Raw genomic sequence first — 25148 nt, 5'->3', positions numbered from 1 at the left:
AGACGTTGACAGATATATCATTGACACATCAATGATTTATATCAATTGATTTTTCTCTCGACATAATCATTTTGCCAATAAATAGTTATAACAAGATCGCGAATTATATAAAGAGGAAGCAGTTTGTAAGATGATCTTAACACGTTGCTTTCTCTGCTGTGCAGTTGTTTTGTTGATTTCAATAATTGCCAAATATTATTTCAACAATTTGTTGTGTATATGACGAATTACGAAGAAAATGAAAAGATATTGTTGTGCGCAATCGTTAAAATTTTAACAATACACATACATAGTAGACAACGTGTTAATATAATTTGCAAAATAATCGAGAGTTGCAATTGTACATTAAATCGTTTACAAATAAATATACGTATCGTTTCTTTCTTTCTTTTTAGAGATTATCATGAAAGAGACATTAAATAGAAGTCTATTTTTTTTTTTTTTTTACGAAAAAAGTGCATGTCTGTTCATATTTTGTGTACGCACAAAATAATACGCTTAAAATTAAATATAACTATAAATATAGAACTGCTTCTCTGTGTTCCACTTACCCATTATTACGTCCATATACATATCTCTCCCAAGCAACCTTATTCTCTTTCTCTCTCTCTCTCTTTCTCTCAAATGAGAGCGACTACTATTACGCAAATAAAATGTTACGTGAAATCAAAGGTATGACAAATAATCGCAATCATGACTTATAATACTTCGGCGAAATGGTTGCGGTTTCTAATCTGCGAGTTGGTTGAACACCTCTCTTGAGGCGTGACCGTATAATGTGCATTTAGCACATATACACAAACAAAGTTTCTAGAGAATAAAAACTGATAAATATGCATAGAAATAAAATATGCAGACGATTGAATTCGTGCGATCGTACACGAAATCACGCACAAAATATCAACATTAGGATTCTAAATTAATAAAGCTACCAATATAATTATTATAATTCAGACTAGTATGGAACTATTTTATGGCAGCATAACGTACGATTCTAATATTGATATATATTGTGCGCGGTTTCTCAAAAGATATTTGTAAAACATTTACATCACATTTTATAATTATGTGATGCCTTTTTTGCGGAGCAATAATGTATCGTTAAAAAATCGTCAAAATTTGCAATAATACTGCGTATGAGAACAGCTTCCCGTATTTATCTTAGTAAACGTTACGTGTTTCTCTCTTTCTCACTTGTAAATTTAAATGTACAAAAATTCCATTGAAAAATCATCGCACTTCTAAATTCAATATCAGAGTAGAATAACTAGTAGCCATTCTCGGATAAATCAACTAAAAATGTAGCAATGTGTTCTACTTTAATGGCATTTAAATAGGATGCCAAATATTATCGCATATATAACAATATCAAATATATGAATAGAATTATATACGATCGCGCTTTATGTAGCACGATCAATCTTCAGTTAAAAAATTTTTACGGTACTTAATAAATACGTGTTAAGATTTGATGCGCAACTAATCACAAATTTTTTCGTAAATTCGAGAAAGATTTTACAATGGATTTTTGCAACATTCAAATGATATTGAATGTGCAATTTATCTCGAGCAGTTTCTTTAATTTTGTGATAGTAGATATTAAAAAAAATCTCGAGCTTAAAAATGCAATCAATGCATTGTAAAACTTAAGAATACATTAATTATATTATAACATTTTAAAGATTCATTCCTCATGTATGTGCGTCGGATTCTTCGACATAAATAAAATAAAAATATATTGGATGTGTAATTCATGCAAAAATAATTTTAAAGGAAAGAACCTTTTTTCTCAAGCGCTAATGGGTGGTAAATCATAATGTTAAAAACATATTATATCATCTTTAGCCACATATCAATTAATATAGAATTCCATCAGAGTTCTGATTATCCAGATTACATGATAAAGTAATTTACAATTTTTGTAATTTGTAACATAGAAGTCAGAAATACATTTGCACATGCGACTTTTTGCTGTAGAAAATATGGTCTTATTTAACGCGTATATCTCTTAAAATTCACTTCTCCCATTCCTGAAAAGAGATAAATAATTTTATCCTTCTGGAAAATTATAAAATTACAAAATTACTAAAGACTAGTTGAGCATAAAAACTAAAAGGATACTATTCAAAAAGTGTTAACTTCAATTTACATAGATAAGAAAAATCACATGTATCCTACAAAAATATTTAATTGTTAAATTACGTATAAAAGATAAACTTTATCAAAAATTTTCGTTTGTGTTCTTCTGCTCTCTCTTACTTTTCGTAGAATTTACAAGCACTTTGGAATTATTTGTTAATCCAACAGAATTTTATTCGAAGCTTAAGTCTACCTATAGATTTGTAAAAAAGATGAATATTTAATATTTCATTCTTAAAAATGGAATGTGTACAGTATTTGAACATAGAAAGAATATTAACAATTTGCATTTCAAAGTCATTTTGCAAAGAATCTTAATTTTTCTCTTTCAAATGATTGATGACTCTGTTATGCAAAATTGATTAATATATTATTAGACAGACTTAACTCAATAAACTTATGTTTATAGTCAAATTGTTAATTCCACTAATTTATAATAGAGTGAAATATATATAATGTAATCGCGTTCGATATGTCAATATCTTATGTGATACACACATCGCCGACTTACACAATTTTAAGTGAACAATTTGACTATTTCATATACCAAATAATTTTGATTTTCTTAATGCTATTTGCATAGTCATTAATATCAATGATATATAATAATCATTGATTATATATACATATGTATACATATGTATATGTATTTTGAATATTGCATGAAAGTATATGTGATTATAACCAAAGCTTCATGCATCTTTTAACTTAGTCTTACAGCTCATAACATAAAAAGTCAAGAGAGATTGTTGATTTTACATAGGAATAATTGCGTTATATATAATGCCTCGTGAGATAATTTTCCAAATATTCTCTATGAAATTTGTATGAATTTTTAATATTATTATTAATATGTAACTGTATGTGAGAGATGCATATTATAAATTTTTACATAATACATGAGAGATTTTTACATAATACTACGAGATAACAATTTGTACAGTCCATTCTTAGAAGCATGATATTTTAGCGCATTTATTTCTAATTTCTTATTATAAAGCATATTCCAACTTGTAATTTTCGAAAAGCAGATCATATATAATTACTAAAGATTTATTTCACTTGTGCCGAAGATGGTTTTCTTTTTTATTATAAATTCTCAGATGAGTGTACAGCTTTTTTTTTAATACTGAATAAAAGATCTTGCAAATTATATAGGCCGATCACACGCATCAGAGAATTAATACATATTTATATATATAATGATTCAGCTTTTCGAAAAACTCTCGGCCAATAAGAGCTCGGGAGCTTCGTAAAACCGTAGAAATAAAAATATACTTTTCGATCTTTTTTTTTCATGTCATCAGGATTTTGTGTGTACAAGATGAATAAAGTAAAGACATGTTTGGCATTTATATTTTTTGAAAGCGTATATATGTATTATATATATGTATTATATATATATATATATATGTATATATATATATATGTTCAGATACAATCTTGAATCTCGTCCGTGCTGAAGAAGATTGAAGAAGGTTTCTCGCGTAAGATGTCTTCTTTCTTCCCTCAGTTTTTTCAAAAATACTCTTGCTCTCTTCGTACATCTTGCTTCCCATCTTTTTTCCTCTTGCCACTGTAAATCGTAATCTTGTGCGATCTTGCATCAGAATATATTTCATTTTTTCTTTCCTTCTTACCTTCTTTCGGAATATCGTACGCGATAGCCATTCATTTTACAAATCTATTTTCGGACTAAATATGAATATTTTCTTAATCATAATACAATTACATATAGATATACGTGTACATATAGAGAGAGTGCACTATACCATATTAGATATATGTATGCAAGATAAAAGTAACTCTGCGATCAATTGAGAGATTTCACGATAATTTTATGGTGAGCACGAGTTTGACTATTTTAAAAGAAGAGAAGAACGTACAGAATTCTATGTAGAGTTATGCTAAAACCTCAGACTAATCTAAGAGCGATTCGTTAAAGCAAATCTTGAAAGTACCCATTTTTTAATCGTTATCCTACAATATCTTTTGATATCGTCGCGTCTTGTCAACAATCTTTGGGTGTCACGTATGTTTATGTCAACATTATTAGCGACATAATATATTTTTACTTCAAAGATTAAGAGGATCGTAATGTGTGTATGCATGTGTATATGTGTATATTGTTCCATCCATAATGTTTTATCAAATAGATTCTTCAATTCTGTTGTATTAGCACACCTTGCTTGTGTCATCTCTTCGATGCTTGTATTTTTTCTCTCTTTTTCTTTTTTTTAGTGTCTTGAGCGATGCGAGGAGTCTCCCCGTTCGTCTCGACGATCCCGCTCCCGTTCCCGTTCACGTTCTCGTTCTGGTTCCCGTTCCCGCTCGGATGGTCTTCGGCTTGATTCACGTTCTCGATCTCTCTCTCGCTCACGCTCTCTGTAGCGATCGTCATAATACCTACACAAGTCACGTCAGCCAATTATCTTATTTTAATGCTGCTTTGTATACTTTATTATATCTAGCGTGTCCATTTTACCATGAACATTAATCTCTCATGTTATGCCTAAATACAAAGAAACATCGAATATATATTCCGCTGCTTTTGTCTTTCTCACCTTGCCTTCTTTAATGGACTCTGCTCTACTCGATATATCTCTCGTGTACAAAAACGCATAATCACAAACAAAACGACAAATTTAAAAACATTACTACGCGATAACAGATCTGTAACTACATAATTTTTACAACAGAAACATAATAAATATTTCTACAAAAAATATATTTTTCCCTATATATTTCTTCCTACAAGCTAGTAGCAATAAAATATTTAGTATTAATCGAAGAACGATCTTCGATCATTTCGTTTATTTATCTTAATCGCGTTATTTTTCTCAGTTTCCTTCTTACTTCACTATTTTACGTGCATTTTTTTCTTAATGCCTCGATGGGCAAAATGAAAGATGAAAGGAAGGACATGGATTTTTTTTGTCTACGACGCACTAAGTGCATAAGACATTTCCTATTTTCATTATTTGGTCATTAAAATTAGCATTTATTTTCTATTTTCATTATTTGGTCGTTAAACTTAGCGTTTAAGTCTACATGCATTCACTGTAATGAAAAAAAGTTAATTACCTAGATGTCTTGGAAGACGAGACGGGTGCCGTCTCTGGCGGTTCTTCTTTTACTCTTGGCCTGGCTGATTGACGCGTTGTACTAATGAAAAATGGATATTTTGTTATGATGATAGCATTATAATCAGGCTTACATTTCAGCTACATTTCATTAAAAGCAAAGATTATACTAAGAGAGATTATAGTTCAAATCGTCGCTATTTCGATATCAACGAGAGAGATACCTTTGTGCGAGACAAGGTTTTTTTACAATTACATAATAATCATTCGTAGAAATACAAAAAAAATGTAAATTGTATCGTACACACAATCGCGATCGAATACGGCAATTTATAAAACAAAGATCTAATATATATATGTTTAAATTTTAGTAAATACCGATATAAATATCAGCGATCAATGAGTTAAGAATGATGATTCAGGGCGAGATATTGATTTAACATCAACCCTGGTACCATATACTAAAGAAAAATGATAAACAGAATAGTATGCAATAAAAAGTATATTGAGCGAATTGAGTAACACATTGAAATATATTTTAATTTGCTTTTTAATTTTTCCAATAATTTTGATCAGTATTTCGCGTACATGATTACAGGGTTCCATGTTCCTCATTATGATACTAAAAAAGTTTCAGTACAGCATAAGAGCGTAAACCGCGAACTAGAAATATTTGCCATTGATATTTATAGATTTTATATATGTATGTACATAAAATCTATATATATATATACACACACACACACACACACATATATATATACAGGATGTCCCAAAGCACCCTTGACAACCCTCGTGAGCAGATAGAGCACAATAAAGTGAACAGAAAAGATCCATTTTTTTCTATAACACTTAATAAAGGAGTTATTATTGAGTAAAGTCTGGCTAATCAGCGCCGATTTTTCGCCGGACGCATGTCGGTGAACCGCCTGCCTGGTAGTGTGCGTCGCCGTAGCCACGGAATGCTCATGCACGCTATCAGGCGCGCGGCTAAAGGTCGGTACGGATTGGCCAGATTTTACTCAATAATAACTACTTTATTAAGCGTTATAGAAAAAAATGATACTTTTCTGTTCAGTTTACTGTACTCTATCTGCTCACGAGCGTTGTCAAGGATGTTTTGAGACACCTTGTGCATATGTGTGTGTATGTGTCGTTATTACCCATTATATATGTTTATGCTTGTAAATTATATTTTATTCAATAATCAAGGGATTTTTCGTCGCTCTATCCATTGGGTAATACTTATAAAATATAGCGAGATATTGTGTGAAAAATTATGTATATATACGCAATATATGTATATTTGTAAATCTTAAAAATAGTGATAAATAACTAAAATAATTATAAATAGATGTATGTAACCAAATTTTACATTGCCATCATGGGTACCTGATTTTTCCCATGATTTCTCATGAAAAGTCACAGTTTAATTTATATACATGAGAAAACCGAAAAGATAATACAATTTTTTGTATATAATTTAAATTCGTGCCGGTACGAATAAATTGAAAAGATACATAAATCGTTTTCTAACTTGTTTATATTAATGTAATGTCTTGTTACACCGTCCAATATTTTTTAAATCGTTATATGAATTTTATTATGTTGAATTCATGCCCGCGAGTATACTTGAAAAAATATGATATTGTATATAAAGATACTCTGCTCTATATCATAAAAAATAATATATAATAAAATAACATTTATATTAAAATAAATATGAAAAATAATAATAATATTTCTTTTTAATAATTAATCAATTTACTCTTTCGTTAACACAATAAATACAATTTGTGAATCGTTTATGTCGTCGCATATCTCGTTGCCTATTTAGTAATAACAAACGAACAATGATGCCGCATAATCTATTGTTTACACGGATACACACATAATTAGTTCAAAATATTTGTTACCTAATTTTTATTACCTAATACATTATCTAATGTCGATATTTAGGAACTATTATATAAAAAAAATGGAATATACAGTGCGAACTTATACACATTGATGGATGATTTAAAAAAATGCTCGATTACATAATTATACTTGAAAAAGATCAGTCGGCAGAATATACTATCAGAGAAAAATTATGATATAGCCTCCAACATGATTTTACAATAATAACAATTTTGCTTATAATGATTTAATAATTGCAGCTATACTATTAAAAAAGCATCGTGTTGCATTACGTTACGATGCGTAAGACAAATGCAGCATTAACTTTCTTTTTTTCGTGCCTATTGTGCAATAATTCGAGATATATAAAATCTAAAACGAATAGACAATTTTGCAGTTAAGGTAATAAAAAAATGCGCTACTCTTGCGATATATCAAATTTATCGATAAGTAAGTCATCATACTTGTGTATTTGCTCGTTTTTCTGGCTTACTGATATTCTCTCCTCTGCTATTTTGTTTTCCTTTTAGAATATTACATATTTGCGTCGAAAATAATACCGAAATTCTTTCATGCTTTTTAATTCTTACTCATGGAATAAACGCATAATTTGAAAGTTCCGCATTGACTTCTTCGATAAACAGCGTAAAGGAAAGTTATTAATTCGGCATAAGTAAATTCCAATGTGCAAAGAAAAATATATCGGAACGAAGAAATTTAGTTAATCCTCTGTCACCGTACACAATCTGCATAGTAGCATGCTTTATATATTTCTGTGAATGACATATTTCTCACGGAATACATAATACTTTATTAGCGTCAGTGAGGTTTATTTATTTGAACTATTAAAGTTCTCAAAAATTTTTCCTCAACAAGATTTGTCCTTTCACGCAATGGACACTCACTAAAGCCGAAAGGTGCAATTAAGAGAGTAATTTGGTGATTATTTGGCTTACCTTTCTTCTCTGCTTCTCTCTCTATATTCACGATCTCTCTCCCGTTCGCGCTCTCTTTCTCTGCTGCGTGATCGTTCTCTCGGATATGGTTCGCTGTAATAACGCTCTCTGTCCCTATCGCGGTCTCTTTCTCTCTCACGATCACGCTCTCGATCGCGCTCCCGGTCTCGGTCTCTGCTACGTTCACGATACTCTCGATCCCGGCTTCTGGATCGTTCGCGTCGTCTTCTATGACTACGCTCTCTGTCACGCGAACGTGAACGTTCTACAAGAAAATTCGTTATCCGTGAAATGGATATGACTAAATGACAGTCATATAGTTTTAAGACAAAGCTAAAGTAATACATTGACGGAGAAAAAAAAAAAAAAGAAACTTAAAGATTTTTGTAATTCTATTTTTAGGAGAAAGTTAAAAGATTTTATTCATCTTAACATATATTACGTTTGCCATTTAACGGCAAACGAATTTATATGGATTTATATTTATATTTATATCCTAATCTTGACAATTTTTTAAAAAATCATATTGATCAGAAAGAAGCATAATATACTAGGCGCTCACCTCTACGTCCAGATCCGTAGCTCTTAGTTTCAACGCCACGTAAAGTGTCTTGGAGGGAACTGATCAGAATCTTGCATCTGTCATCGGCGGCTACCTTTGATTGTTTGATCAACGATATAGCGGTGACCAGGGTCTCTATGGCACTTGCGTATTCGCCTGCCGCAGCATCGGATACCGCTCGGGCAATCGCGGATGAGGATACTGTGCGATTGCGGCCCATTATCTCCTCGAATTCTTGTTCCGTGAGCGGAGGCGGACCTTCCGGACGATGATCAGGTCCAGGTGCTCCGTAAGGTGCCTGAAACGATATAGAGAATTGTACTGAAATATCTTTTGTAGAAATTTTATGATAAATAGAAAATACGCAGAACTATTTCATTCTTGTAAGATGCCAAATTTTTATGGATTAATGTATAATAACGTATACAAATTGAATATACTTGGATAAATCACTATACACTGGCAAATACAATATATTGTATCATTTAATCATAATTCGAAACGAGCAATCAGCGATGTGCCCATGTTCTCTTAATACTATAACAAGTAAAACTGTAACAAGTGTGATTAGTTAAATGTATTTTTTTTTTTTTAATTTAGTGTGATATGAATAAATTATTTTGCAAAGAAATTATATAAAGTAGTAGCATGTGTTGAAATTTAATACAGACACGATAGAAAAGAAAGTTATCCATTATCCCTTTGAATATTTAAATAAGATAACGAAATAATACTTGTGCACTCGGTGGTCCATAACCATGTGGCGGTACATGCGGCGGTCCATGTGGTTGTCCGTGAGGGGGACCATGAGGAGGACCATGAGGAGGACCGTGAGGTGGACCATGAGGTGGACCATGAGGTGGACCGGGAGGTCCTGGTGGATGTTGGCCGGGATGCTGATGAGGTGGTCCTTGAGGGAAGAATGCCGGATTGACATGAGGTGCCGGACCACCTGGCGGTCCTTGAGGAGGTCCCTGCGGCGGTCCACCATGTCCTGGAGGCGGGCCTCCCGGACCTAACATGTACATGATTAATATTAATTTCGACTTAAAATATTTTTAAGTTCGCCAATCTCGCTTTTGTTCATATTTTGAAGCGTTTTACTTAATTTTATCAAACATAACTTATAAATGCGTTGTGAGACATTTCTTAGAAGGAAATTACATTTCTATTTTATAATCTCGAATTTTATTCTGTCATTTTTTAAATCCTTTTTTTCTATTATATATATTTTCAAGTTTTTGATCATGTAGAAGTGCGTAGGGCAAAATTCATTTATGGATATATATATGAATTATAGATATGGTGCAATATATAATTACTACGATGATTATTAATGATACTTTAGAAATCGGTAAATTCGATAAATAATAGTACGTCTTTCGTATATTTTAATTTATGAAATGATCCTTTGAAACATCTTGCATCTCAATGCTTCTGCCAGATCAATTTCCCTCAATATCATGCATCTTGTATATATAGAATAGTTAAACAATTGACTAATAAAATTCATAACACCGAACGAGCATTCTAAGTCTCTCACCACCCATAGAACCTGGAGGAGGTCCTCTCTGTGGTGGACCTTGGCCAGGCTGCGGCCCTTGCATATGTTGATGTTGAGGGAAACCTGGTGGTCCCTGAGGCCCATGATGCATTCCTATGCACATATCGAACAGTCTTATCAGTAATACTAATATGCTCTCTCAGCAGATTGAAGATGACATAGTAATGTACTACCACTACTTTGATTGTGCGATTCCGATTTCACAAATTTCCATCATATGTTCTTCGTTGCTTTTTTCATTCACCGTTTATTCAATCATGCAAATTGAGAAAGTAATACAAAGGCATTCAAGATGTTTCAAAGGAGCAATAAATCTTAAAGATTTCGAGATGAAAACGAGATTTTTCACAGAGGTAAAAACCAAGTCTTTCACGAGAATATAAAACAAAAGACGATCTGCGCACGAACCTGGCGGTCTATTCCATTCAGGACGAGGTTGAGCTCCTCTTGGGTCTCCTGGAGGTCCACCAGGGTGTCCAGGTGGACCGCGAGGAGGTCCTTGGCCCGGCGGTCCAGGCGGACCACCATGAAATTGCTGGATAAAGACAGATAAAGATTCTATTTCACTCTATCATAATTAAACAATCACATTGACAAGCTTATTTGAGGGAAACAAATTAATAAATAATTCTATAATTAAAAATTATTTGTGTGTAAGGAGACAAATCCACATTATATATAGCATACTTTGTAAAATGGATATTCTGTGAAGTGTTTACATAAATTATTATATATGATTATTAATACTAAAAAATATAACAACAAAAAACACATCTCAATATTCTCTTAAAAATTTAACATTGTTTTTATAGTGTTATATATTAAATATTATTCATATAAATTATAATAATATATATAATATTATATGTATTGTTAGAAAAACAATTTTTAAACATTTTATTACACTGATTTCCACAATAATATACTTTTATACATACTTATATGTATAGTAATATGTATCTGTTGCAAATCACAAATATTATGTATAATAACATTTAATGCATCAATAAAATACCATACAAAATCGATTTAATCTTATTTAATAGTTTGAAGAGATTATTCTATTTTTAGAATATTAAGTAATTAATTTCTCTTAATTATATGCTCAATTATTGTTATTTTTTAAGTTATTTTTATTTTTAAATATAGCCAGTTATTCAAATAAAAATTTAATCCTTGGAATTGGAGCACTCTAAATACGAGTAATAAAAATAATTGACTAGACGATACAGAACAATCTGTTTTTTTTACAAGACCAAAAAAAATAGAATTGAAAAAAGACCTCATTATCGGTTACCTGTGGCATATGATAACTGGCTTCTGAAAGATCTCTAGTGCAACTCTGTTTACACGTAAGACATGTAAGTGCAAAACATATTTAAGCCTGTACTATGATTCTTTCAATAGACAGACATGCATTAATCAATTTTTCCGAAACTGTGCAGATAATCTGTATAAATGTATCTTGTATGCAAACCATAATTATTCTATCACAAAATAATTATTAAAAAAATATTTTCCAATATATTAACAATCAGATTCTGCACAGTTAAGGATTTCCACATCATATGTACATCGCAAGAATTTTCAGAACAATACTTCTAAAACAATCACTAATGTCGCGAGTGCTATCATAAAACCAAAGTTTCCATGTATAATTCATCTCAATTAAATACATTTCAATAAATTAAAGTTTATATGTGCTTTTTAAATGTGTGTTTAAATGTTTTTTTTTTTTTAATGTTCCTATTTTGAAAGTAGTACTTCCATTCTCTCATTACAGCCATTTAATACTTTAAGAAAAATAACAAAATTTATATTTTGTTGTATCAATAACACTTTTGTTGCTGTACAGTTTTTTAGTGCATATAATTTGCAAAATTTCCAAAAAATCAAATTCAAATCACATAAACTTTGCTAGAAATAAATTCAAAAATTTATTTATACGTTTATAACGCAAAATGTAATGTTAAATAGATATGAGAATATAGTTCAATATGTATTACGAGCATTTTGTTCATTAACGAGCAATGTAAAAAATTTGCTAGTGATACGTACCATTCCTGGTGGTCTATGCTGACCAGGGCCTGGTCCCGGTGGACCTTGTTGAGGTGGGCCACCAGGTCCACTGGGACCTCTAGGCGGTCCAGGAGGACCGTTGGGGCGCGGCCCATTCCATGGTCCCTGTTGATAACCAGGCGGTGGACCTTGATTAGGGTGACCTGGCAAAGGATGATGTGGACCCGGACCTGGTCCTAACGGCGGACCATGCATCCGCGGAGGACCCTGCTGACCCGGTCCACCAGGTCCCGGCGGACCCAGTCCGGGTGGCGGCATTCTTTGAGGTCTTACGCCTTGTGGAGGACCCATCATCATTCTAGGACCGTGATTTTGTTGTGAATGTTGAGGATGTTGAGGATGTTGGGGATGTTGTTGATGAGATGGCATTGGTGGCTGATGTTGATGTGGGTTATGAGGACGTTGGCTCTGACTCTGTTGCGGAGCTGGAGCGGGTCGCGTTTTACACTGCGACTCAAACTGAAAACATAAAGAAGATAAGGACATAAAGAAAAAGTATCGTGTATAAATCCTACTATTCGCGATGTAGCAATCGTAACGTACTATCTTCGTACGCTTCGGACTGTTTTCTTTTTTTATTTATATCATAATGCACAATTATACACACTTGATTCAGTGCCTGCTTCGTAGGAAACGTTACTACAGGATTCTGACCATGTAACTCCTTCTTGGGCAGTCTTTCCATACATATTCTCATACTTTGTTCAGAGCCCAAGGATATTACACAGAAACCTTTGGATTGCCCATTGGCGCGATTTTCGAAGAATTTCACCTCCGCAAAATCAGTCACACCAATGCTTTGAACTGCATCTGTTATATCTTGGTCACTTGTCCACTAAAAGTAAGTACATTCGTTATGTGATGATTTTTTATCTCAATTTTCATAAATTAATATAGCATATAATAAAGTAGAAAGTTTTAATATAAATTATCTCAATACACACATATGTATACATGTGTCGATATAAAAAGTAAACCATTTTATTCAAATTTAAATATTTTCTGATAAAGCAAATCTTTAATACATACTAAAAGAGAAAGCAAGTTTTGCAGAAAATAAATCAAAATCAAATGATCAAATAAAATAATATAATATATTTCTTGAAAAAATATATTATATTAAAATTTAAGAAACACTATTCCATGAATAGACTATTTTGTCATGAGATATACATTGTAAATAGTTTATCTTATGTCTTATATTATGAGTAAAAAAATTATATTAGAAGTAATAGAAAAAAAGTAATAAAAAAATAAATATCTAAAAAATATATATATATATATAAATAAAATTAAATATATATATTAAATATAATTAAATATATATAAAATTAAATCTTTGCATGCATATATACCCATGTCAAATTTCCAACATATAGCTGGTGGCGTCTACCAATTTGATTTGGTTGTATATTATTGCCAAGTTGATGATAAGGAGCGTTTCCATTAGTTTCCTCGTTCGGAGACGTGGTATCACCACCACCGTCCCCGGCATTCCCGGAGGAAACGCCACCATTACCACCTGCCGGAGCTGCAATCACGTCATCGTAGAGATCAACACCATCACCGGCGAATTCGTCCTGAAACAAATATACAAACAAGAGAATTTGTAGCAAGAGAAGTATGATAGAGATAATAAAAGACATTAAATTCGTTTCTTTTTTTCTCTTTTATTTTGGGAAAACGCGTCATGTTGAGCAATAATATTAAGTATTATTTTCATTGCATTTTAGATGAGAAGCAGACTAGTCACAACAAATACAAATGTGCAATGATGGACTTTTATTATTTATTTAGTACACGCGCGCGCACACACACACACACACACACACATAGACACGTATGTGCTAAATATGTTACAGTCAAAGTGCAAAATAATTCTACAGAATAGATTCAGATAAAAAAAAACACAACACTAAACAAATATTCTATACTTTACTTGTCTAATCTATTTTTTAATTACCATCAAAGTTATATATATCGTGTTCACCAAAGAGAATTTTAATAAATATCAATTTTCATTTTTCTTTAAAAAGAATAATAAAAAAACATCAAATTTGTATAAGATATATATTGAGTTCATTTCGTTATTTGAGCATCAAGTATAATTGCAAATGAAAGTGACGAGAGAAGAATCAAAGTGAAACAGCCTACAATTATACAATTATTGAATCATCTATTGTATATATAAATTGGTAAAAAAACTTACACTATATATTGAAAGTAATGCTCAATATAACAATATGATCTCAAAAGGCGTTTCTATAAAAGTTCAATATATAAATTAAAGTTTATGAAAATTAATTATCAAAATGTAAATAATCGTTAAATGTACCATTTTCTTATTACGACTTCCTGCACACCTTGTGGTTCAACTGATCAATCAATCGTACACTTCGACTGTAACAGATATGCAGATATACAGACTTTTTTTGCATTGTGAAGAGACAATAAAGCACAAAAGGCTGAAGTCAATGTAATTTCGTCAAGTTTAGATTGTGATGCGACAAATGCATAAAAATTTCAATTGCAATGCGTTTTATTTCTGAATAATATTTTATGTATTTACTTTATTTGAAATACAATAAATACCATTTTTCTAAAACATACTGTTAAAAGAAACGAGGGAGGAAAAAAAAAAAACAAGAAGACTTCAAATTCTATATTTATAATAGAATTAAATGTCGCCATTCAATTCAAGATTTCTCTCAGAGCTATACACACATACAAATGATATACTATTGTAATCTCAAAAATGATATACTATTGTAATCTCAAAAATCATATGGGAAAATCGAAAATTGATTTAAAAGATTTCTCATATATTTCTAGTATTGAAAATTAACTTGGACGAAATTACACCCATTTCAGAAGCCTTGCAAAAGTATTACTAGACAACGACATTTTCTCGCGAAAGAAAAAAATTCTCCCCCTCCCCACCCCTCTCTCAAAAAAAGATCAAATAAAAAGAATAATAAGAAAAGAAAATATAATCTCGCATGCAATGCAGCGGAGTATGTGCGTGTCGCGTGTATTTTGCGTGAAATCATAAGTCACGGATGAGAAGAAGAGAAGAGAGACGAGAGGATGTGTGAGAAGAGTAACTACACGACATTCGCCTTACCGCTAGCACCATTTTGCGGTCAATTCCTGCTGCGAACCCGTATTAGCGTTTCGCGCTAGCGTTTTAGCTCCGGGAACGGAGAAACAGACGCACGCACGCACGCGCGCGCGCTCTCGCTCGCTCGCTCGCACGCGCAATCGACGGTAGCAGATAGGCACTAGACTAGACAGGCGATCGGTCAACGATGCGCGACAACAAGGAGAATGGGCAACAACTTCAGGGCGAATCTCGTCTCTCTCGTGCGTGCTTGATGGCCCGCTCGCTCGCTCGTTCGCCCACCCGCGCGCGCGCGCGCGCGCCCTTGTCGGAGCGAGTCGCTTGCCGGCTCGACGGGACACACAACAACGTTCACGGGGACGAGAACGGTGACGCGAGCCGATCGTTAGCAACGGTCGCCCATGACCATCATGACACGCCGGACACACATAGCTTCGCGAAACGGCTAATAGTCCCGTGTCTCTCACAGTCGCGGCGACAGCGAGTCCTTCCCTCCACCCTCCCCTTCCTCGCGTAAGCGCGCGTCGCGATTTTTCAACGATCACGGATTCCCTTCCTTCGATTGTTTCGGTAGAGAAAGAGAGAGAGAGAGAGAGAGAGAGAGAGAGGGCGCGTGTCCCACCGATCCTTTTATTGCTATTTCAAAGAAAAGTGCGAATTACCTGCGCGAAATCTTGCTCGAGATCGTCGGCGTACAAATCAATGTCACCGTCCGCCATTTTACGTACACCGACGCTCACTGCATCGAGAGACGGCGGAAGGCGCCAAGCGACCGGGTTTCTCGCATATACAATAATCGCGACGAGAGCGCGACGCGCGGCCGATTGCGCGGCATCCCCGTCCGATTATCGGACGTGACGTCACCAAAGCCGCGCCGGCTCAGGCCGCGTCTTCACGACGCGCTCGATTATGCGGCGTTTACAATAAGATTTCAAGCCTTAAGAAATTGACTAATCACAGTCGAGTATTTTCCTCTATAGAGTCCTATATAGACTGCGATCGGGATGACGCTAGAGATGCTTCGAAGGGTTTCATTCACCAATCAGGACAAAAAGAGTAAAGATTTCTTTACTCTGATTGGCTATTGAACTTTTTTTTAATTCATATATGTAGTATGTATTTATATGAATTTAAAAAAAAAAAAAAATTCTTATTTGCATTTCCCACAATATCATATTTTATAAGAATTTTTTCAAATTTTGAACATTATCATTTTCTAACATGAATCTTATTTAATATTAAGTAGCGAAATAAAGTAAACTAATAAATATATTTGTTATATATTAAAGATATGACTTTTCCTACGATTTTTGTTCGCAGATATAAGTCCATACCTCGGAGAAGGACTACGTTATAATTATTCATAATATTGTATACTTTTTCTTGTGCGCGAATGATTTACCGATAAATCAGTTCTTTCTTTCTCGCGATTACATAACGAGAAACAAGCGTGTGGAACGATCTAGTTTAGGGAGATGAATTATAAATCGTTGGCCTCGCACAATTCAGCCTGTAATTGGATATTTCGCATATTTCAGGATTGCGAGAATGAGGTAACGAATAGCTCGGGGGCATCGTAAAATTTTGCGATGGCCGTAACCTGTCCGACATTCTTTATCAATAACATTCTATGCTTGCAGCATCCGTACCGAAAGTATCTAGGATACTGCGAGCACATCCAGAAGCAGATGAAGGAATGTATAAAGGAACAAGTAAGTCATTTCTGGTTTTGGCCGCGAGCGAATTGACGTGTAATCAATTTCTCGTCGTTTGTTGCAGAGAGATATTCATAGGAAAGAAAGTGCAGAATTCAGATACAAAAAGAGAAAAAACGTGCAGCAAGATAATAGCAATTAATTGTTAACACATGAATATTTTTGTTATTAATAATTTAATTATCGATCATTAAGAAACAATAGATTAGAATTTATTTTTCTAATCTTATATATGTACATGTGTGTTATATGTGCGTTACTTGTGTCAACTACGACGCACTCACCGATTTGATTTATTCGTAAATCTGGAACTCGGAATTTAATATGGATTTGATATCAGACGTTCACGAGCCAGAGATCAAACGTTTAAAGTCCGAGAATGAATGCGACAAGAAGACACGCAAAGAGAAGCAGAATAATGACGTTCAAGAAAATACTTCTGACACAAAAGAAATCTCTTTTGAACAAATGCAAGATCGGAAGGAAGATAAAGAAAGACTGGAAGAAAGCGATAACGAGGATTCAGTTATTGACAACGATGATGGGTTTAAATTTCCCCCTGATGATGATGCGTCCGATATGCTAGATGAAGTGGAGTACGACGGTCATTTTCCCACTGTTACTGATCGCTATTTTACCCCCTATTACAAAATGAATGTTCAATCGCCCGGAGACGATATATGCATACGAATACACAGTAATCGTATTTGTATGTTGTCTCTAGCACCTAGTCACGTCATTCTGCAAGGTGATAGAGACGCAACGAAGGTCAGTTTTAAGGTCAGTGATAAGTTAGACAGATCGCAGAATAAAGTCTCCGGTAAAGGTAAACATGGCGCACAACCATTGCAAACTAATTCGAATATCTGTAGCGTATCATGCTCCGACGGACAGACCTATATGATTAAGTGTTGTATGATTGGAAAGTTGATAGAGATTAATGACATGTTGTTGGAAAATCCAAGACTTCTCAGAAACCTACCACATAAAGGTGGCTACTTGGCTATAATATTACCAAATCTAAAATTTCTGGAGAGTTTGAAACAATCTCTATTGACTCATGAACAATATATTGAACTAATTAAAGAAAAAGAGAAAATAGCACAAACATGAAATATAATATATGAATATATTTAGATCACATTTGCAATAATTTACATTGGATGAAAAATTATTTGGTCGAGAAAAATTTAATGATAAATACAAACTCTTTATAAAAAAAAGTAATGAAAATTATCAGAATTTAATATAATTAAAACTGGACAAATAAATTCTCTATAAATTTAATATTTTTACTTGCTTTTTATCTGATTTTTCTTTTCCTTGTTTTATAGATATCAATAATTTAGCAATCATTAGTACAATATTATCACAATTTCCATATAAAGAGATCTTATTCCGTAATGTAGAATATTTACAATTATATCTAACACAGCAATCATTTTTTCTAATATGAATAATAATAGTTTGTCTAGCTTTTGTTTCCTGAGTTGAAAAATAAGGTAAATAATTAATATTATTATATTGACATTATGATTGATGAAATCTATATAAAAACGTACAGTTATATATACATATATCAAATATGCAAAAAGTTTCAGTATTTGAAATTAATGCAACATATAAAAACAAACACTTAGAATTTAAATATGGATATGAATAAATACTTTTCGCTAATATATGTTTTTCGTTTCATCTAATTCCACACAATTTAAAGATGTTATTCTAAAATTCTGACTATTTACAGATTATCTCGACTATTCCTGATTTCATCAAGTAAAAGAATTTGGTGTTTTGTTTCTTCTCCGACTTTGCTCTCTTCTTTTACATATAATCTCTTCATTAAATTTCCTAATACAATACCAATAAATAGTATCATGCCCACTCTGTGATTGGATATGAATTTCTTGGCGCAATCTGTTGGATTGTTAATATTCAAAGTATATATCTGGAAAAGAGGAATTATTTTATTGATAAGTGCTGATTTTTAAAATCACTTTTAGATAATTCAAATAATTCACAACATTTACTTGATTGCTAATATGCATTGCAATTAATCCAACAGCAGTATAGTAAGGCCAAGTTTGAGTAGTTAATACACCAGAGGCAATTAAACTCGTAATCATAACCATTCCAAATCCAGATAGATAGAATTTCGTATCATCCCCGAATTTTATGGCTGTCGATTTAATGCCCAGCAAAATGTCATCTATCCTGTCCTGATATACAAAAGAAATTAAAGAATCATGTAAGAAGGTTAAGCGCAAAAATTTATTATATTTTTATATTACTCACTTGATGAGCATATATCGTATCATATAGAATAGTCCAACAAATACCAGCTACATACAATGGCAAACAGACAGACCAATCGCATGATCCGCGTATAGCAGACCACCCTAATAACGCGCCCCAATTAAAAGTCATGCCCAAAATTAATTGCGGCCAATATGTCACTCTTTTCATGAGAGGATAAATTATTACTAAACCTGGAAAAAAAAAAGAAAAAAAATGAAAAGAGGGTGCAAGATATATTATAAATTATGTTAATTTTATATCATTTATAGATTCTTTAGAATATTATTTAATACCTAGCGAACTGGCACCGAGAAATATACTATACCAATTCAATTGCAACAATACAAGTAACCCTAGACTCAACTGTCCGGCAAGAAACATTAACGATTGTCTCGGCGTTATCTGACCGCTTACCAAAGGTCTATCCTTTGTTCTAGCTACCTAGTAACATAAGTTTTCTCTATATAATACTTGCGAGAGAAAGTTGTAGAGTATTGTTGCAAAGAGCTTTACCATCTTGTCGATATCCTGATCCCACATATCATTTATGGTACACCCCGCGCCACGCATTATAAACGCTCCTGTACCAAAAAGTGCTAACATTTGGAGATCTGGTAAGGCACCAACAGGAGCTGCCATCGCAATGCTCCAGCCACAAGGCCAAAATAGTAACCAGCTTCCTAATAGAAAATTTAGAAAGAACATAGATATTTAAGTATACACAATGTTTGTTAATATCAATTAACAAATTGAATAATTAAACTTTACCTATTGGTTTATCTATTCTCATAAGTTTCATATATGGTTGTACTTTAGGTGAGGCATTATTGACTAGTTTTGCGGCAATATTCAAGCATCTTTTCTGTTGCGCTAACTTGACACGAGTCAGTGCGTTTGTTCTTGACAAAGAATGAGCAATTTTTTGCACACTGGGATCCACTTTATGTTTGTACTTTTTATGTGTTATGGATAAAGTACGCACCTCCATACATGGCTTAAGCAGATTTCTAGGTGTATAGTTTAATGAAGTAAAGCTAGGATATGTATTATGCGACAGCAGATTAATAACTCTAGTGAGCTGGTAGCATCTTTTTATAATTAGCATTGTTCAATGTTTCACCTATAACAATATATTTTAAAAAGAGATACATATAAACATATATATATATTCTAAGCAAGGTCAATCATATTTCAATTGTAAAGTATGGTTAAAATATAACCTCAGGATTATATGCAAATTTATCTTCAATCAAATTGACAATTAGTTTGACACGTCTTTGTCACAATTATTTGGTATGAGAATAAATTTGTAAAAAAAAATATATATTTTATTCATTATATTGTTTTGAAAGAAAGTTGTCACATGGTCATAAGAGAGAGGTTGTGTATCTTGCAACAAATTGCAAATTCAATAATGACAAACAATCTTAAGAATATATCTGTCCTTACTATCACATAGTGTATTGTGCCACAGTCATTGTTACTTTATACATTAATCATTTTGACATTCTTTGAAATTCGATCCTTACGCTATTCCACGTTTTACACACGCAAGATTGCATAACGTTTTTGTCTGCTTTTCGCACGCTATTTAGTCGATTTATCGATATCATTCGATGTCGATATATTTTAACGGCATTGGTGTGTGTATACTAATATTTGGAGAGAAAAAAAAACATCGAATTTTATTCTTTTTTTTAAATAGCTACTTTTAATTTTCAAATAATAACGTTGCATAAAAATGCAACATTTCTCGTCTCTGTAAATTTCTTATTCGTTTAAGTTAACTTTCCCCTAAAATTGAAATGAATACACATATGTGTATAAATTCAGTTATCGGAGATAAAGAAAGAAACAAAGCGTAGCTGATCTATTTTCGAAATTAAAAAGATAACCTTACGTAGCTTCTCGATTATCTAACGCGGAACCGCCGCGTTGCTCATCGGGGCATCCGAGGCGCCTTTTGAAAATGGCGCCAACCCGGCTACCACGTGGTGGAGGGAGTCCAATTGATCGTGACGTGTGCGACTTTGTGCATGTATACGCTGCGGTCTCTCGCGACGGGTGCGCGACGTTGTATTCGCACGATGTCCGCCGTGACGACGAGCCAAAAGCCGGAGGTGATGTTCATCCTGGGCGGCCCGGGTGCCGGCAAGGGCACGCTGTGTCGCTACATCGTCGAGCGCTACGGTTATGTTCATCTGTCGGCCGGTGATCTGCTGCGCGAGGAACGCGCCAAGCCAGGGTCGCTGTACGGCGAACTCATCGAGACGCATATCAGAAACGGCACGATCGTCCCCGTGGAGATCACCTGCAGACTCATCGATCGCGCCATGCAAACTTCCGAGAACCCCCACAATCGGTTTCTCATCGATGGCTTTCCTAGAAATCAAGATAATCTCGACGGTTGGAATCAGGTACCTTGCATATCTATATGTCAATTTTGCGCGCGCGCGCGCGAGAAGTCGATAAAGTTTTGTCAGAATTTTGTTATTGCAATTGTGGATATTCATATCTTATCATCTCTGTAGTTATACAACAACCGGGTAACTGATAGATAGAGTGACGTTGTATTTTTACTGTAGGATAGCTTAATAGATGGAGATTATTAAATGGAGATGAACAATGATATGAAAATCATTCATTTATGCAGATAATTTGGAATGGTTTATAAGTCTGGTTTATTAATTTATCTCCATATATATCGTGTCACAGTTTTGTATAACTTTATCATTTGGAATTTTTAAAATAATCATGTCAAAATTAAGCTTCCTTAAAACTAAATTTTAGCGCAACGCACGCTTCTTGATTTCATATATCGTGCATTTTTCTATATTTTATTCATTTATTTTTTATATTATTACACTTAGATATGTTTCTATGTATTCACAGATGATGGCTGACCAAGTTATACTGAAAGGCGTAATATTCTGCGAATGCAGTCAGGAAGTCTGCACTCAACGTTGTCTGAATCGTGGTGCCAGTGGTAGCGGTCGCAGCGACGACAATGAGCAATCCTTGGCTTTACGTCATCTGACTTACCTGAAAAACACATTACCGATAATAGAAATGTATGAGCGACAGGGATTACTTTACAAAGTTAATTCTATGAAGACACCGGAAGAGGTGTTTCAAGATGTCGCAGAGTTCCTCATTCTTCAGCTCCAGATTCTTCCCTAAGTTAGGATGGTAATAACAACGGTTCTAAACGCGTTTCTTTCCTAAAACAATTCTAATAAATATATTATTGTACTTTTCGATGCTAAGGAATATTTAATTCTATATCTGTATCATGATATAGACACATTTTTACACACGTGGTAGTATCTGTATTTAATAGGGCGTATCACGCTTTATTTTTAGATAGCACAGAGGTTTGTCTAATTTTACTGGTATCTATATTTTATTCCAATCTTTGTATACACATTGCAAATTTTATTGGCTAAACATTCCTTCGCAAATGTACAATGATACAATGCAAATGCGGATGATATTGGTATAACAATTGAAAAATGCTGTAAATGTCCTGCCAAAAGTAGCGAGAGTATCAGCGAGCCGTATTGTAAATTCTTTGATACGATATTATATATAGCGTTGGCATACACGGCTTATATATTTGTAGAACAAATGTTCAAGTGACGTGTTATCATTATTGGATTGAGAATTTAACGATTGTTAGGAAAAATCGTATGTCAATGCGAGAAGAGACGAAAGGGACATGTATCATGTATTTTTAATCTACATATGTAAAAATATATTCATAATTCATATATGTCAGGGTATTTTATTTCAGACTTCCTGCCTTTCACTGATGCCCTTCAAATTATTTTCTAAATATTAGTATAACGATGTTATTCGAACAATTACAGAATGAGACAAGAATGTAATCGTATAAATAATATTCCGGAAGAAGAAAATACAAGTACACACTGTTACACAGTCGAATTCACGGAGTTAATTTTATACAAAGGATGTCATATTTTCGCAGTTATATCAACGGTAATATTCACGATGCGCATTTTGACAACTGAATCAACAAATAATATACAGAACTAATTTCACCCTTTTAATTAAAAATCGTTAAATTCGTAAAAATCATTCTAGAATTCGCAATAGATTATGAAATAACATTGATCATACCAAAACATACATCCGTATAATTTTTTTCACGTTCTATAATTCGTCGGCGGAATATTTGCATTTCCATTTTTTTTTTTTTTTTTTTTTTTTTAATGGAATATTCGAGGGGTGAATGAACTCGATCAGGCGAAATCTTTTATTATCGCGGAAAATCGGCGTGAACAATGACGGGAAGTACTTAAACTGATTGCGGCATGAAGGTGACAGATGGGCGCAACGTACAATGTCCCCTTATCAGAGATGCCTGTGTGATATAATTCTTATCTATAATGCAAAAGATAGGGGGGGGGGGGTTGTTAAATAAAAAGTGTAGTAAATAAAACAAAACGAGAGATTATAGAGTGCAATCCCCGTTAACGATGACAAACGTAACATAACATTCGTGTACAATGAATCTGAATCATCGTTCTTTCGTATATATATATATATATATATATATTGTATATATATATCTGACCGTATACGTGTTTACAAGTCGTCGATGCCGAGGAGATGCCTGCTGTGTCTTTGATGTGGGCCTCACGAAAGTTCGTTGGCGTAAAATTTTTTTCAACCACAGCGTCGAGAAAGTCGAATGTACTGACGAGCAATCGCGTATTATTACGTAGAGGGGACTACATTTACAGCAGCCGAGGACGAGAGGGGAAATTTCTTTTGCGAAACGATGCTGGTAGAAATTCGTATGACGATTTCATGAGAAATTCCAGAGCCTATATATAAAACTGACTTAAGGATTTGAAGATTTCGTAGGTATACTTTTGGCGATAAGACATCTATTGACAGTACGCGATTTTAAATTTAGCTTACGGGGCTTCTTTTAATCGCGCTTATCTAATTGCAGCAATTTATAAGTAGAGGTAGATGAAATTGAAATTAATTGTATCGAATTAGATCTCGCATGAGGCGAAATAATATAACAAGAATTATATTATACGATCGTCGAAAGATAAGTTCTACTTTTCTTAAAAATTCTTATTTTAATTAAAAGAAATAATTAACTTATTATTTTTTAATTCACTTTAATGCTCATATATCCCGATTGACGTGCAAATTATTATTATAACTATTATACTTTTCTATTATAAAAATTTAAACGAAATTCCCCAATGAAAATTGTACCCTGAGATTTATTGCAACAGATTTCACGTTAGATAGCATACATACAGTATACGATTTTTAATAAGATATCATTACGAAGATGCGAGAAGCGAGAAGAAGCAAGAGAAAAAGAAACAACGCACGGCTTATACCGGATGACCTTCGAAATGTTACTTATGCAACTGTCAGCGATATGCATCGGTCTCTTTATTTCTATCGATTATCATATCCAATACTGGCCATGACCCAAGCATGCATACGTTTAGTTATAAACGAATGAGATTAAAGAATCCTTAATCGCGCTTAGAGCTTAACATACAACAGTTGCCTTCTCTGTATATCTTTGACGCGCTCGTTTAAGATCTATGATCTAACAGTGACTGAGATGGAACGAATGAGTCGTAGTCGATTCAAAGCTGCGATTATATATAATTCTCGCGAAAACGGCATAGACAGCAAAGACAATGCGAATCCTTCGTCCGAGACCACTGAGA

The 25148-nt window shown here is 33.5% G+C and overlaps 4 protein-coding genes across 11 annotated transcripts; 2 read left to right on the top strand and 2 right to left on the bottom strand.

The window, feature by feature from the left end:
- Positions 1-2921: 2921 nt before the first annotated feature.
- On the bottom strand, positions 2922-16207 carry Cpsf6 (cleavage and polyadenylation specificity factor subunit 6). Of its 6 annotated transcripts, none has more exons than XM_070309321.1 (12): positions 16066-16083; positions 14618-14682; positions 13638-13862; positions 12890-13117; positions 12262-12741; positions 10612-10738; positions 10183-10296; positions 9374-9654; positions 8640-8937; positions 8078-8342; positions 5224-5304; positions 2936-4545 (listed from the first exon to the last, which is right to left on the bottom strand). In XM_070309321.1, exons 2-12 carry the CDS (start codon positions 14618-14620, stop codon positions 4377-4379), a joined length of 2271 nt encoding a protein of 756 aa, XP_070165422.1. In that variant the 5' UTR covers positions 14621-14682; positions 16066-16083; the 3' UTR covers positions 2936-4376. The 6 variants fall into 6 exon arrangements, with proteins under 6 accessions (XP_070165424.1, XP_070165421.1, XP_070165422.1 ...); XM_070309322.1 differs by lacking the exon at positions 16066-16083 and adding an exon at positions 15407-15961; XM_070309320.1 differs by lacking the exons at positions 14618-14682; positions 16066-16083 and adding an exon at positions 15407-15962 and having other exon boundaries at positions 2935-4545.
- A 508-nt stretch (positions 16208-16715) lies between these two features.
- Positions 16716-18612, top strand: LOC138940432 (protein Abitram). The gene is made up of 3 exons (XM_070309315.1): positions 16716-16956; positions 17044-17115; positions 17183-18612. Exon 3 carries the CDS (start codon positions 17443-17445, stop codon positions 18229-18231), a length of 789 nt encoding a protein of 262 aa, XP_070165416.1. The 5' UTR covers positions 16716-16956; positions 17044-17115; positions 17183-17442; the 3' UTR covers positions 18232-18612.
- Coq2 (ubiquinone biosynthesis protein COQ2, mitochondrial) lies at positions 18262-21836 on the bottom strand. Of its 3 annotated transcripts, none has more exons than XM_070309312.1 (8): positions 21317-21836; positions 20866-21210; positions 20185-20536; positions 19930-20096; positions 19710-19857; positions 19414-19607; positions 19149-19337; positions 18262-19066 (listed from the first exon to the last, which is right to left on the bottom strand). In XM_070309312.1, the coding sequence occupies exons 3-8, from the start codon at positions 20519-20521 to the stop codon at positions 18860-18862; spliced, it is 1242 nt and encodes a 413-aa protein (XP_070165413.1). In that variant the 5' UTR covers positions 20522-20536; positions 20866-21210; positions 21317-21836; the 3' UTR covers positions 18262-18859. The 3 variants fall into 3 exon arrangements, with proteins under 3 accessions (XP_070165413.1, XP_070165414.1, XP_070165415.1); XM_070309313.1 differs by having other exon boundaries at positions 20946-21210; XM_070309314.1 differs by lacking the exon at positions 20866-21210.
- Dak1 (cytidine/uridine monophosphate kinase Dak1) lies at positions 21424-23188 on the top strand. The gene is made up of 2 exons (XM_070309317.1): positions 21424-21833; positions 22309-23188. The coding sequence occupies exons 1-2, from the start codon at positions 21453-21455 to the stop codon at positions 22594-22596; spliced, it is 669 nt and encodes a 222-aa protein (XP_070165418.1). The 5' UTR covers positions 21424-21452; the 3' UTR covers positions 22597-23188.
- The last annotated feature ends 1960 nt before the right edge of the window (positions 23189-25148 follow it).

The sequence above is a fragment of the Polyergus mexicanus genome, unplaced genomic scaffold, assembly GCF_030449975.1.
Source record: "Polyergus mexicanus isolate NDT 795.1 unplaced genomic scaffold, iyPolMexi1.0 SCAF_17, whole genome shotgun sequence".
NCBI lineage: Eukaryota > Metazoa > Arthropoda > Insecta > Hymenoptera > Formicidae > Polyergus > Polyergus mexicanus.
Note: the sequence above shows the minus strand (reverse complement) of the source record. Positions and strands in the feature narration are given on the sequence as shown.

What these genes read in the sequence shown, in the direction of transcription:
- Cpsf6 (XM_070309319.1), bottom strand. Translation starts at nt 16,122, where the DNA reads ATGGCGGACGGTGACATTGATTTGTACGCCGACGATCTCGAGCAAGAT. An exon ending in TGAATGGAATAGACCGCCAG is followed by an intron (nt 10,297 to 10,611) that starts GTTCGTGCGCAG and finishes ATATGTGCATAG; the next exon opens with GAATGCATCATGGGCCTCAG. An exon ending in TCGTCTTCCAAGACATCTAG is followed by an intron (nt 4,546 to 5,223) that starts GTAATTAACTTT and finishes TGACTTGTGTAG; the next exon opens with GTATTATGACGATCGCTACA.
- LOC138940432 (XM_070309315.1), top strand. Translation starts at nt 17,443, where the DNA reads ATGGATTTGATATCAGACGTTCACGAGCCAGAGATCAAACGTTTAAAG.
- Coq2 (XM_070309312.1), bottom strand. Translation starts at nt 20,521, where the DNA reads ATGCTAATTATAAAAAGATGCTACCAGCTCACTAGAGTTATTAATCTG. An exon ending in GAGAATAGATAAACCAATAG is followed by an intron (nt 20,097 to 20,184) that starts GTAAAGTTTAAT and finishes ATTTTCTATTAG; the next exon opens with GAAGCTGGTTACTATTTTGG. An exon ending in ATACGATATATGCTCATCAA is followed by an intron (nt 19,338 to 19,413) that starts GTGAGTAATATA and finishes TTTGTATATCAG; the next exon opens with GACAGGATAGATGACATTTT.
- Dak1 (XM_070309317.1), top strand. Translation starts at nt 21,453, where the DNA reads ATGTATACGCTGCGGTCTCTCGCGACGGGTGCGCGACGTTGTATTCGC. An exon ending in ATCTCGACGGTTGGAATCAG is followed by an intron (nt 21,834 to 22,308) that starts GTACCTTGCATA and finishes ATGTATTCACAG; the next exon opens with ATGATGGCTGACCAAGTTAT.